This window comes from Cyprinus carpio, chromosome A14 (genome assembly GCF_018340385.1).
Source record: "Cyprinus carpio isolate SPL01 chromosome A14, ASM1834038v1, whole genome shotgun sequence".
NCBI classification, from domain to species: domain Eukaryota; kingdom Metazoa; phylum Chordata; class Actinopteri; order Cypriniformes; family Cyprinidae; genus Cyprinus; species Cyprinus carpio.
In genome coordinates, this window is record NC_056585.1 from 11250206 (window position 1) to 11265172 (window position 14967).

Below are 14967 nucleotides of genomic sequence, written 5' to 3' on the forward strand. Positions count from 1 at the left end.
TATGTTTAAAAATAATATTATAAATTAATGTTAATATTAAAAATATTACATAAACAAAATACATAAAAATGAAGTAATAATTAGTATTTAATAAGTATTCAATAGCATATTGGTTCTTATTGTGGTATTAAAACTGAAATCAAGAATTGTGTAATTTCACTGGTTTTGATCTCAACTGCTGAAACCCCTGTGACATCATCACTCTTTACCATTACCAATAATCAAGATTTCTGAATGTTTACAGCTGAACCTCTTCACCCAGTCGAGCCTGAGGATGCTGGACTCTCACAGCTTCAACAGCATCCTAAATCAACCCACACGTTATCAGGCAAGACCGCCATCATATGTCTCTCTCTCTTTCGCTCATGTGATGAATCATCACTGCAGATTTCCTCCTTATCGGTTTCTCTGATGTTCACTTTGTCTGATTCCCTCACACAGCAAATTATGAAGCGTCTCATCAAACGCTATGTACTGAAAGCACAAGTGGACAAAGAAAATGATGAAGTGAATGAAGGTGAAGTGTGATTTACAATGAGATTCTTGTTTATATAACTGCTAAAAACAAATGGGAACATTTGCCAAAAAACCAACCAATTGGATATTACAAAAAAGAAAAAAAGAGAAAAAAAACCAACCAATTGGATATTAAAAAAATAATGATTCTGTGATAAAGCTAATATGATTAGGATATTATAATAATTCTCAAAGTTTATGTACGATTGAATCTCACAAAGACATGTCCATTTCATGTTGCACCTCATAATTGAAAGAAAAATAAATAAATAAATAAATAAATATAAAGATAAAAAATATTATATTTTGCTTACAGAATATGAAGCCTATTAAGGACCTTTTTATATTTACATGACAATTATGCCCCCCCTCAAAAAAATGTTCTTGACAGTGTTCATATTTTTATATATATTTGTGGGTGTGATCTGTAGGTGAGCTGAAGGAGATCAAGCAGGATATTTCCAGTCTGCGATATGAACTGCTAGAGGAGAAATCTCAGGCCACAGAAGAGCTCTCACTCCTCATACAGCAACTCAGTGACAAACTCAACCCGCGACCTGTCCATCCGCACCGAGCCAATGAAGGGTGAAGTCATTCTATTACATTTCCACTTTAATATGGAGAACATTTGCCATTGTTCTCAGTTTTTGTCTGAACAATGGCAGATGAGGGCATAAATTACTTTTAAGTTACTGGTAACTAGAAGTTAAAATGTGCAGTCACTCTGTTGGGCGTTTTTTTTTTTTTTTTTTTTTTTTTCTGGCTGTGTATTTCATTTGAGTGTGACATTGGCTCCACCCTTTAATGATAAAGAGATTTTGACTGACAGCTCCATGCACTCAAAAATGTAGGTCTAGCTTTAAGATTTCAGTATTTGAATTGCACATATAATTTCGATCCATTTTGATTACACATAGTTAAAATAAACTAATAAACTTAATGTGTACTAATACTATATACAAATACTATTATAGTTTTCACTATTTGTAGTTTTCATAATATACTGAATCATTTTTTATTCATAATTTATAAAATAAACTAATAAACTTAATGTTTTTTTTGCACATTTTGTTGTGTTTTTTGTCATTTTTAATACTTCATATATTACTATTTATAAGTCTATATAGTTTTTTTATTAATTTTTATTTCATTTTATTTCAGTTTAGTTGTTTTTATATAAAAAAATCTGAATTAAAATTAGAAAATTACCATTGCCAACTAGCTGAAATAAAAAGCCCCCCAGCGTTTCATTCAATGTTTATTTTATTTCAAGTAACAAAAATGTATTTATTTATTTATTTTTTAATGGTTTTCAGTTTAGTTTCAATTTTTTTTTAACTTAATATCCCTGTTTTTTTTTTTCATAATTTATTATTAACGATTTGCATCTATTTAATATATAACTTTTAATATTTAAATACTCATGCTTTTTAAAAATGCATTTATTTAGATGGATCAGCATAAATATGTTAATTCTGAAAACACTTACATTTATTCAGTTAAAAAAGTATGAATAAGCAATATTCAGTTAGTCAAAATATAGTCTGGAACAAATGATTGTTGATTGGTCGGTCACTCGGTCGGTTGATTATTATTGATGAAACTGAATAACTTTACTGTACTTAAAATGCATTCAGTTTATTGGTACTATTACAGAAATCTGTAGCCTGTTCCATTCACTTATAACAAATATGTATCACATAACATTTATTAGATTGTATGTGCAATGCAAATGGATGAAAAATGTACAAGCAATTCAAATGCATACATCTTTAGTTTAGGCCTAAATATTTTTAATTGTATGGGATATTTTACCTCCACCTATTTTAATAATAACTGGAAGTGCAATATTCAGTATGTAAGTGTTCATTACCTTCAGTACCTGTAGAGCACTGAAATATGTTTGGAGTGACTGTATAAGCAAAGATTCTGGATGATATTGGTGAATTTGTCCTATATAAATTGCTGTATTTATGTTACAGTTTTTTTTTTTTTTTTCATGTCTTTTTTTTTCAATATTCAGTTTGTGTTCAATATTCGGTTGTATGTTGTGCATATCTGTGTGTATATAATATCATGCATTTTATATAAATTAGAGCTAATTCTGAATATTTCAATAAGCAAAATGTACAGTATTTCTCAACCAACTTTAGGCATGGATGTTTGTTGCATCCTGTCTTTATCTATTCCCAGCATTCCTTGGGAAACTGTATAGTGTAACTGTAAAGCTACAAAACAGATGAAATATTAGTGGTCCAAAAAACCTTCTGAGAGCTTCTAGCACAAATCTATGCAGGGTAAATGTTTATCTGTACGTTACAGCTGTCATCATCTGACAAATTATTATTAATAACATTATTTACTGTTACAAGTGTTGTTTTGTTACAGTCACTTCAACTTTGTGAATAGAAGATAATTAGTTGTTTATTGGCTTTGTGTTTAATTAATATTCAGGACTTGTTGCCTGTATCTTATTCCAAGCAATATTTTGCCCCAAAAATAAAAATTCTGTCATCGTCATTTACCTTATGACTATATATAAACCTATATTTCCTTGTGTGAAATACAAAAGGAAGATGTCTTTGTATTGTGTAAAAACCTAAGCTCAAACAAAATTGCTGAGTTGCTTGGCCCTGAATGTTGAGAATCAATGCTGTTTAGCTGAGGGTTTTTTTTAGTGTCATTATGAATGGTTGGTTCATAGAGGGCGCCATTTCATTTCACAAAGTGCAACTCTGCAATATCAAAAAATTCAAGGCTCTTTTGATGGATTATATATGTATAGCCCAATGAAAATCAGTAGATGATACATTATATTTCATGATAGACAGTATATCTGCAGCAGTAGGAAGTATATATGTAGGATCAGAGCAGGACTACTCAACAGAAGAAAAAAAAAAAAAAAAAAAAATATATATATATATATATATATATATATATGAAAAAATATGTGCAAATCAGATTAGTTTTTGTCAGCTTGTTTTTGCTTGCATTTTTGTTTTATTTCATTAGTTGTTTAAGCTATGCATTTTCATATAATTATCAATTAAAGGATTTTAGAGAGAAATCTGAGAAATGTAACTATGACATATATAAATATATTACTGTAGTACAAAGACTTTAAATTTGACATTTTCTATATAAAATCTATTCATGAAAACATTTTGGTTGTAATTCATTTATTGTAAGCACATTACACAGGTCCGCAAGCGGAACAAAGAATAATTGTTATCAACATGAAGCGCCATCATAGCCCATTCTGCAAATTTTTCATATCGGAATGGAGTCAGATCTGAGAAACTGTCTCTATTGAAACAATGAGGCCTTTTTACCGGGATGTGGAGTTTATTGATTTTTCAATACATTTCTGCCGTATGCACATAAACTGAAAGTCATCACTGATAAGCTACTACTAAATATTGTAGAAACTTAATTTTCTGTAAAGTTGCTTTGTAATGATTTGTATCGTAAAAAGCGCTATACAAATAAACTTGAATTGAATTGAACTGAATTGAATTGGAGGCTCTTCAGGGTCCTTCACCACCCATAGGTGAGCAAAATCAAAAGTGAGTTCTCTTTAACATCTCAAACATTTCTCCTAGACAGAAATGAGTTTGATTTTGTACAACTTTTTAAGGAATTTTAGGAGAAACATCTAAAATGCTATTTATACTAAAATGAGAGAATCTCTTCTAAGTCTCCTAAGCTTAGGAAGAGCAACCACTGATCAATATTTTTTTTCCCTATGGGCAGTGCTAATACAAATGGCAAATATAAAGAGTGAGTACGTGCTGTTACTAAAGTTTTACACAATCCGATGAATAATTGAAATGCAGATTAATCTGTGTTCTTAAGAATGCTTTGATGTCTAAAGACTACAAATTCATAACTAAAATGAACCCTGCGGAAGATGACCTCCTTTGATGATTGCTACTTTCTTATGATATTAAATGTTTTCCCTTTTTTTTGGCAACAAAGTCATGTTCTTCCTGCAAGAGGTTTATACAAAAGTCTGTTTCTTTAAACTCATCACATGGTCATGGTCTGACCCTCGGGAATTGCAGCAGAACATTCTGGAGAAGTTATTCATGATGTCCCATGGTTCAGTTGTGACATTAAATAGGCCTATTAAGCAAACGGGTCTGCAAACAATACAAGTCTACTGTATATGCAGTGACTAAAGAGCTGTGCTATTTGAAGAAATGCAGTTAATTTCAACACAACATTCTTAAGTTCTGAAATATTATTTTGCCATTATCAGACACAACAAATATGAAGCATTTGAAATTAAGCATGTGATTTTCTTTTATTTCAATACAGGCCAACAGAATGCATCTAAAGACCAGCCAATGCATTTTCTGTCCTGAGTGTCTTGATGCTTGCAAACTTCAACAACATTTAAATTTGGGCCATTGGGTTGGGGTGTTACAACCATTCAGTCACTATTTTCTGGGGACAAATCATGTCCCTTACTAGACCCATCCCTGGAAATTTCCTCATTTTACAGCACGTTCAAAACCGACCAACAGCTTTCAAAAGCACTAAAATACCATTAACAAAAAAAAAGTTACTATATACAGTTTACTCATAGTTTGTGTAAAGAAAAACAGGCCTATAGTTGAAACTACAAAATATTACAAATATTAAAATAAATATTTTTTTTATTTTTTATGAAAATTTATTTTTGTTTATTTGATATTATATTATATTTTTTTAATTATTATTTTTGCTTTGTTTAGTTAGTGTGTAGGTGGTAGAAACCTTAATAACCTAACCCTATAGTAAGTACATGTAATTAATTAATATTATTCAGTTCTTAAATGTATAATTACACTGTAACAAGGACACCTTAAAATAAAGTGTAACCTAAATATTAAATGTGAAATATAGTTTGATGCCTTTATTTAATTTATTTTGTCTCTATTTAATTGATGTCATATTTTGATCTGTACACTAATTGCAATTACTTTAATTTTTCACTGTGTGATTTTGGTAAATTGCATTAAAACATCAAAAATATATAAATTATAATAACAGTAAATGGAACCCACGATAATTAAAGAAAAAACTAAAAAAAAATTTCAATTCATATTGTCTTAGTTTAGCAAAATCATATGCTTAAGTCTGTTGCAGATTGATATTCATACATGCGTTTAACTAGACCTGCTGTGACCGTTCCAGTATGGCGGACTGGTTACGTATGTTACATAAAGCGGCCCATAGAAACAGCTAGAATCTAGCTATACATATCTATGTTCAAAACAAATGTCAAAATCAGGGTGCAATTATTTTAAAGTCAGTTAATTTTATTTGAATAGCTCAGCCCATGCTATTTTTAAAGCGACTTTGCTGAAAACTGCAATCTAAACCATGCGCTTTATCTTTCAAGCGTGCATAAACTCAGGGACTTTTATTATGGAGTGACTCTACCATGGCGTGTGTTTTCCGTTTCTGGTTCTCTTCTCAGCGTCAGAATTCGCTTCTGTTGCAACTTGTAAATCTCAAGAGAAACTCTTAATACTCATAAAGACTGACGACTGTGGAAATCTTTCCAGTGTGTGAAAGAGCTACAAGATATGACTAGTTGTGGTCTCAATACGTTTGCTGTCAGTTTGGCCAAGCGGTTTCTGATGAAACAGTGTGTTCCTAAAATATAAGTCACTTAATATGAACTTTTGTATAAAATATTTTTTTTTTATAAAACTTGTATAAATTTGCAAACTCCCTTTATAATCATTAAGTCGTAGTTCATCGCGATCTCACAAACTTCCGTTATAAACAATGAAGCTCTCTACACTTTGTTTGTTATAATGAGAGGATCTGAGCTTGAATTACGCAGCACTGAACAAAAACTGCAGTCTGTTTTCATGATCTGTTTTGTGAGGAGCCGGACACACACCGATATAGAAGTAGTTCCACTGGCAGCAGATATATATCACAAAAGTCGACACTGCACAGTTAAATATCCTGCAGCTTTGCTTTTATTAAAGCTGCAGTCCGTAAGTTTTGCCTCTTTTCATCATCTCTGTTTAAAAACCTGCAATTGCAGCTATTTGCAGAATTATCTTCCTTGCGTTGGTTGTGCACCAGCTTGGCTTCAGCGTGGATGAATCTAATGTGTGGCTGTCAGACACCGCACCCGGTGTGGAGTTTTCACTGGAGAATGTCATCTGAACAAGTAAGTAACATCTGCCACTTTTGTTCTGATCAACTGAGGAAAAAGCATTACAGTAAATTGCGCTAACGATGGGTTAGCTCATATCACATCAAACCGTGCCAATTATTATTATTGTTATACTTTGTTTTCAAATTGTTGACGTTATAATAACATCAGCAATGTGTGAGTGTATTTAGTGTTTAGCCTTTTAGCATTACATGTAGATTTCAGTTTCTGTACAGTCTAATCTCTAATTGTCATACCATTCGAATTTCATAAAAGGAAATTGTTCTTGTAACCCAAAAAGCAAATTAAGGTTCCTTACAACTCTTTCTCTTTGAAATAAATCTTTTTAGTACAGAGTAATTCCACGTATCTGTAATCAGTTGCACATTTAACACTGGAATATATTCTAATTTCAGTCAATACATTTTTCTGTAGCCACTTCTCAGTACAAATTCTTTTGGTTTTTATTATGGGTGAATCTCCAGTCACTGGTGATTGTCGTTTCGACCATTCTGGATTACAATCTGCCATTAATTCCAGCTGCTGTAAGAAAAGGATAAACGATCTGTCACCTGCAGCATCCTGACGTTCGATATAGCATACTAGCCAGGACAGCTTCTTTGTTTACAGACGTGACGTAATGTTACAGCGCCATGCTCGAATTTCCCGTGAAAGCCTACCCGTGCCACTCAAATTAGAAAACTGTTTTACAAGCTTAACGTTATGAATCGAGCTAAAGTAAGGTGATAGTTTTGAAAGCTGTCTGGTTACTTGTTCAAAAATTGATTTTGGATCATTTTAACCAAAAAAGTTATGGACTGCAGCTTTAAATATTTTGCTACGTTTATGTGCAAAAAAAAAAAAAAAAAACATTCCAGCCCTGTCTGTAACACAATACTAATGTATCACGCAACACCAACCAATCCGAAAGAGGATGATGGAAGTGCTACCCATCCTACAGGATGTCTACACATTTATTATTGCAAGTATGTGTTGTATGCTTTTTTTTTCATCTCCATGAATAGCATGTGTATGATTCACAACCCGCCCATCCATTCAAATATAAATAGGTTAACCCCTATCTTTATTTTACTGTTGTCACATCACAAAGAAGCATGCTTCAAACAATGAGTTCAGATTACAAACCACAATTCAATACCCAGACTAATGTTACAGCCCTTGTTTAACATTGTTTACCTTTCTGTGATGCTCATGATATTTAAGAACAAATTGTTGGACATTTTTAAATTAACTCTCCTCAGCTGGAATAAGAAATATGGAAGCTTGTTTATGCCGTCAGATTAAAAATGCAGATTAATTCTGACTTTTTTTATCTCACAATTCTGACTTTTTTTCTTACTGTAAGATACAAAGTCCGAATTGTGAAATAATATAATATAATATGCCAGACACAAAATAACAGATATGCAAGATGTAAACTAAAAAAAAAATACAGAATTACTATAGAGTTTATAAATAGATATCTGAACTCTCTATCATAATTCTGACTTTTTTTTCTCAGAATTGCAAGACAAAAGTCATAACTGGGATTAAAAAAAAGTCACAATTACCTTTTACATTTTTTTAATATCTGGCAGAAACAGGCTTCCATAAAAAAACATTACTGGAGTAACATTGTGACAACTAAACTCCAGTTTCCCTTATATAGAGCATATTGTCTTAAAATTCTGTGTTTCTTTACTTTTGTGTGGCTGCTTATTGTCTTTATCTTCAGTTCTGCAATGCACTACATGCTTGGACAGAAGGCTTCTTGTTGGCATTTTATTGAGTATGTGATCAGTGAACTTTAAACTTTGTGGCTTAAACTTCAGAAGGTTTATTTGATTTGTGTGGGTGTGGAAAAATTGCTCACAGATGGCACTGATTCTTTACAGAGGTCAGCACTACTAATCAATTATTTACATGAAATATAGCTAATATCTTCATGAAATATAGAAATATCTTCTTTTATCCATTACAAGTGAATGCTATTTAATGGTTTTATTCCTGTACATTCATTCATGGAAACATCACATTAACAACTTAATAAATAACATTGGCATATTGTAAGTAATGTTAAGAGCTATATTGTTAGGACTGGGTGTCACTTTTAAATATGACTGAAGTCCAGTTCATTTAAAACTGTCCAAACAATTTGCACTTAAACATTTCATGAGGATCCAGAAAGCAGAGTGTTAGCAGTGAACTGTAACATGATAGTCTGGGTGTTGAATGGTGTTTTGTTATCTGAACTCAGTGTTTGAAGCATGCTTTTGCAAGTGGTGTAACTAACAGTGACAATAGACAAGAAAGAAAGGAGGAGAGCATGCATGTATGAACATATATTTTTCTTTACCTGATTGCATGGGTGTATGCTAAAATGAACTTCTATTGTCTGTATTATCATGTATTAATATAATAAAAGTTATGATTCATGTTTGTGAGTTTCTTGATGTCAGTCTAGTAATCAAGCCCTACCAGAAGACTAATTCACTATGGATTTCATACTTATTCATGCTAAATCTGGGTTTTACAATTGCAGATCGAACTGCTATATTATAAATTTTTATTTTTTCCTTATGATTTATTATAAGAGTTGCTATTATAGAAGACAGTATGGTGGTGAATCACTTTCATCATCCATTTTTAAATTTATATTTAATCATTGAACAGACGCTTTTATACCAAATGACTTGGAAATGAGGAAAATAATAATATAATGTAATATAATATAATATAACATAATATTTAATCATTTAGCAGATGCTTTTATCCAAAACAACTTACAAATGAGGGCAACAGAATCAATCAAAACTAACAAAAAGGCAAAACTATGTAACTGCTGTGAAAAGTCTTTAATATTTGTCTTATTAGAGTAATATATGTACATATTCATTTATTTTAATTTTTTGTATATTGTAATAAATAGAAAAAGTAGAATAAAAGTATAGGGAGTATTGGTGTTAGAGGGTCTTTTTTTAATAAAAATAAAACAAGTTGAAAGAATAGAGAATGCTTGTGTTAGAGGGTCATTTTTTATAATAAATAAAAAGAAAACAAGAAGATAGAATATAAAAAGAATAGAGAATGCTAGTGTCAGAGGCTCTCTCTTTTTTAAATAAGACAAGTAGTAAGAATAGAAATAAAATAGTAGTGCAAGTGTTAGAGGGTCAAGGTTTTTTTTTTATTATTATTTGAATAGAGAGTGCTAGAGTTAGAGGGTCAATGAAGAAGATGGGAAGAGATGTGTTTTTAGCCATTTCTTGAAGATGGTTAAGGACTGCACAGACTGAGTTGGGCAGGTCATTCCACCAGGAGGGAACAGTGAATGTAAAAGTCCTTGAAAGTAATTTTGTGCCTCTTTGGGATGGCACTATAATGTGCCATATATTTGAAGAACGCAAGCTTCTAGAGAGCACATCATTCTGAAGTAGTGAATTTAAGTAAAAGGATGCAGAGCCAAATAAAGCAAATCTGCAGGACTGGGCAGTTTTAGCAATGTTGTCACAGAGAAATTCAGCTGATCATGAATCACAACTTCAAGGTTTCTGGCTGTCTTTGAAGGAGTAATGGTTGATGTGCCTAGCTGGATGGTGAAATTGTTAGACATGCTGAGATGCGAGCAGCTATCATTGAATCATCAGGATGGAGTGAGAGGTAGAGGTGAATGTCATCAGCATAGCAGTGATATGAAAAGCCATGTTTCTGAATGACAAAACCTAGTGATGCCATGTGGACAGAGAAGAGAAGTGGTCCAAAATTTGAGCCTTGAGGCACCCCAGTAGTTAGATGTTGCAACTTGGACACCTCACCCTTCCAAGATACCTTGAAGGACCTATCTGAGAGGTAAGACTCAAACCACTGGAGGGCAGCTCCTGATGCCTTTTGCCAATAAGGTTGACAGGAGGATCTGGTGATTAACCATGTCAAAAGCAGCGGACAGATCCAGCAAGATAAGTATTGAAGATTTGGAAGCCATTCTTGCCAGACATAGGGTTTCAACAACTGAGAGCAAGGCAGTCTTGGTTTAATGTCCACTTCAGAAGCCAGACTGGTTGCTGTCCAGGAGGTTTTTTTTTTTTTTTTGAGGATTGAGAAAGTCAGAGACTTGGTTAAGCACAACTCGTTCAAGTGTTTTTGCAATGGAATGTAGAATGGATACCAGTCTGTTGTTCTCTAATAGTGGTGGGTTTATGTAAGTGATGTGTAAGGTCCCGGGTAGTCTAACGCAGTATAATAAATACAAATAATAAAAAGTAGAAAGAATAGAAATAGAATAGAGAGAGCTGTTAGAGGGTTTTTATATTTTTATGTATTTTTTTATAATAAATAAAAAGAAAAGTAGATAGAATAGAAAAAGAATAGAGAATGCTAGTGTTATAGGGTCACGGTTTATTTATTTATTATTTTTTAAGAAGAAAACAAGTAGATAGAATAGAAAGGGAATAGAGAGCGCTGTCATGATTGCTGCTACAGCGAGGAGACATAGGAATAAACTCAAATTACAGTTTTTAATGATCAAACAGAGGAATCCACGTAGCACAAACAGGGAACCAGAAGACATTAGACACCAGACGAAGCAAACAGAATGTAACAGAGCTTATGTAATCAACTTAACGAGGGGATGATGAGACACACCTGGACTCAATGAAACAATTAACCTGAGGGAGAAACTAGGTTATGGAGAGCACATGGGGAGCCAGGGAGAACACAGGAATGGCTTGGAGCAGGAGGAGCCAAGCTGGACCCAGGCCGCAGCCATTATGGTGGCCCACGGTGGAGTCGACGGAGGGAAGAGCCATGGAGGAGGAATGGCTGCTGACTCCAGGGGACCAACAGCGTGCTGGACCAAGTTGGAGCTGGTGGGAGGAAGGAACCCAATCTATTTCTCCTCCAATTCAGCTCTCCTCTGTGTCTCTCCACCAAGGCGGAGCGGCGCCATGAGGGGCCAATTCTGGAGCAGAAGCAGCAAGCGGCTGGAGTTCTGGGTTCTCAGCCGGAGGTGGCAGTCCGGGCCACGGAGGTTGGATACGATTTTACGTCTATGGAGGACACTTTTGCTTGAAAGCAAACAGGGCGAGCATTGGCACAGCACAGCTGAGGAACAGAAGAGCGTATTCCCATCTGCACTACTGCTCTGGGGAATTGCCAAAATGACTCTACACTGATTTGGAGAGACAGAGGAGAGGAATTGTTGAATAAAGTTGTTATTTTTGTTTTCTTTGTGTACAAAAAGTATTCTCGTCACTTCATAACATCACAGTTGAACCACTGATGGCAAATGGAGTATTCTGACCATGCTTTTCATACTTTCCTGGACCTTGACACTGTTATTTATTTGGCAGTCTATAGGACAATCTCAAGCCTCCATGTTTTCATCCAAAATATCTTAAATTGTGTTCTGAAGGTGAACAAAGCTTTAAAGGGTTTGGAACGACATGGGGGTAAGTGATTAATGACAAAATTTTCATTTTGGGATGGAGTAACCCTTTAATGCCTTAAATCGGAAACTGGAAATAAATAAAAGATTTCAGCACTTTTTTATTTTGTTTATGCATTGATAAATTATTTCAGGACAAATCAGCTGCTGGGTGCAAATACACTTAGCAGTATTTTTTCTATAGAATTTAATTTGTTTGTTATGGTTACACTGCACTTCAGGTGATAGGAAGAACCAGTTCTTGATTAATCACTGCAAATACCATCTCAAAGACTGACGGAAGACAGGAGGGGCCTGTGTGTCAAGTATGACAAACATGCTTTAAGATTTACATAGAGATTAATTTGTTTGAATTTGTCCGTCCTTTCACTGTTGAAACATGCAAGTCACCGTGAACAGAAGGTTTGAAAATAATTAAAGGCAAATAGGGCAGCATTTGCATGGCACTCGCAAGTTCTCCCTGAGGCCTAGAAATTAAGATTTGAATTTCACTGAAAATATACATTTTAAACATCTTACTCATCCTCAGACCACTCAAGATGTAGAGTTTGTTTCTTCATTTGAAAAGATTTGGAAAAATGTAGCATTACATCACTTGTTTGCCAGTGGATCCTCTGCAGTGAATGGGTGCCATTAGAATGAAAGCCCAAACAGCTGATAAAAACATTACAATAATCCACAAGTAATCCACATGACTACATTCCATCAATTAATGTCTTATGAAGCAAAAATCTGTGTTTGTAAGAAACAAATCCACCATTAATACGTTTTAACTTTAAACTGTTGCTGTTGGCCAAAATAATAGTCCATTATCTGTAATAACACTTCCATCAGTAAAAAAAACTTTAACGTAGCCTAATACATGATGCTGATGTGTTTGTCCCTGTAAATCACTTTTTCAGCAGGTTTTTTTTTCTTTCCACATTTAATATTGTGAAGTGAAATATTATGAACATTTGTTGCTTTCTCAGATGCACGTCTTTCTGAGATACATGCAATATTCTCTATTGAAAATAGCTTCCCTGCAGAGTCTGTTTGAATGATACAGACAGTAAGAAATGGCAGTAACCAGACAGATTACAATTGACAACGATTCTTAGCTAGTAATTAATTTAAAGACCAAAAAGTTCAGGCCATAAAATGCAAACAAAAAGGACATTGCAAGCACATATGTGACATGCCAGGCTTGCAGGCTTAACAGCTAAGGGGCATTGTTACGATGCAAAGCTGAGTTTCACAGAATAAAACATAGCAAATAAAGTGTGATGATATAAACAAAAAAACAGTATTCTTCCACCAAACAATGTAGTTCCTCTGAAACAGTTGTGGTTCCAACAAAGTTGTTGCCGAGCAACACAGAAGTAAACAAAGGTGTATGTTTGTAGTTTAATTTACAACAGCTTCGAACGCAGCTCAGCCAAACAGAATCAAGAACCGTAACTATCCGTTTTTTTATAATATCACTTCTTAAACTTTGTTGGCTCCTTCCCTTTGGGATTACAGTAACAACTACTCTTTGTTTGTTTATGCTGGGTTAGCTAGCAGTCTCTTGAGCTGTTACCCGGGTGAGAGGAGTAACAGACTCCTCAGAGAAAACATTATAGAAAAAGCAAAGCATAAATGCTTTAACTGACACACAGATCATATTAGTTTATCTGCGATGGACATGAGAAAATATATGAAGGTTTCAGGAAATGGTGCAATTTGTGCTTGAAAGCCCTAGGAAATGTTTAACATTTCATTTTCCCCCCGTCCTCCTCTTTCTTCTTCTGTTGCTTCCTGCTTCTGTGTCTGTGTGTGTCGTTAAACAGCTTTTTGACCAGCTAAACTGGAGGAGACTGGCCTCTGTCCAAATCTCGATTCAACTTGGCCCGTGAAAGTATGACAATAAACCACCTCACTTGATCTAAACTGTCTTTGCTTTCCTTTTATTTTATTTTTTTGTTTTTGTATTTTATTTTATTTTTTTCTCTATTGCTAAAAAGTTTTTTATCCTGCAGTATTTTAGACTGCAAAAAACGATTTTCTAGAAAATTATATTACCCTTTGGAAGCCTGTTTCTGCCACAGAAAATAAAATAAAAAAGGTAACTGTTACATTTTATCTCACAATTTGGACTATTTTTCTCATAATTCTGAGAAGAAAAAAAAAAAGAATTTTGAGATGTAAATTCAGAATTGTGAGATATAAACTTGCAAGATATATCGCGAGATTTAAACTCAGAATCCTGAGGAAAAGGTCAGAATTATGAGATAACTCAGAATTCTGACTTTTTTCCACACAATTCTGAATTTACATCTCGCAAATATATAGACACCGGTTACTTTGGAAGAAATAAATATTAATAATATATATATATTTTTTTAAAAAGGTAATTGCGACTTTTCATCTCACAATTTGGACACTTTTTCAGAATAGCAATAAACTACATATAAACTCATAATTCAGACTTTTTTCCTGCAATTCCGAGATTACATCCCACATCTGATATCTCGCAATTCTGTCTTTTTTGTCAGAATTCTGAGATTACATCTCGCAATTGATTGTTTTTTAAATGGAATTTGCAACTTTTTGTCTCACAGTTCTGATTTTTCTTCTCAGATTACTTTTATCTTAGAACTGAGAGAAAAAGTCGGAGTTGTATGTACTCAGAATTACAAGGATAAATAAATAAAAAGTTTAAATTGCCATTTTTTCATATTATTTTCCATTGAAAACACCCATAGTATTCTAACTAAAATGATCACACACAATGTTGATATGCTGGTAAATATTAAACTTTTTATTGCACTTTTATTGTACAGTTGTTTGGACTGGCATGGATGAATCCCAGATAGACCAAATACTA

General features: G+C 33.5%; 2 protein-coding genes across 3 annotated transcripts in view; one reads left to right on the plus strand and one right to left on the minus strand.

Annotated features, from left to right (window-relative positions):
* LOC109074019 (short transient receptor potential channel 3-like) overlaps positions 1 to 1495 on the plus strand; it is a 34678-nt gene extending 33183 nt beyond the window's left edge. The window contains exons 10-12 of one of the 2 annotated variants that reach the window (XM_042770684.1): positions 245 to 328; positions 442 to 517; positions 948 to 1495. In XM_042770684.1, the coding sequence (XP_042626618.1) occupies positions 245 to 328; positions 442 to 517; positions 948 to 1105 (318 nt within the window). In that variant the 3' untranslated portion in view covers positions 1106 to 1495. The remainder of the gene's footprint in view (positions 1 to 244; positions 329 to 441; positions 518 to 947) is intronic. The other variant, XM_042770683.1, reaches the window with a different exon arrangement.
* The window catches only part of LOC122133921 (SH2 domain-containing protein 4A-like), a 956524-nt gene that overhangs the window by 187701 nt on the left and 753856 nt on the right, over positions 1 to 14967 (minus strand). The window lies entirely within an intron of this gene.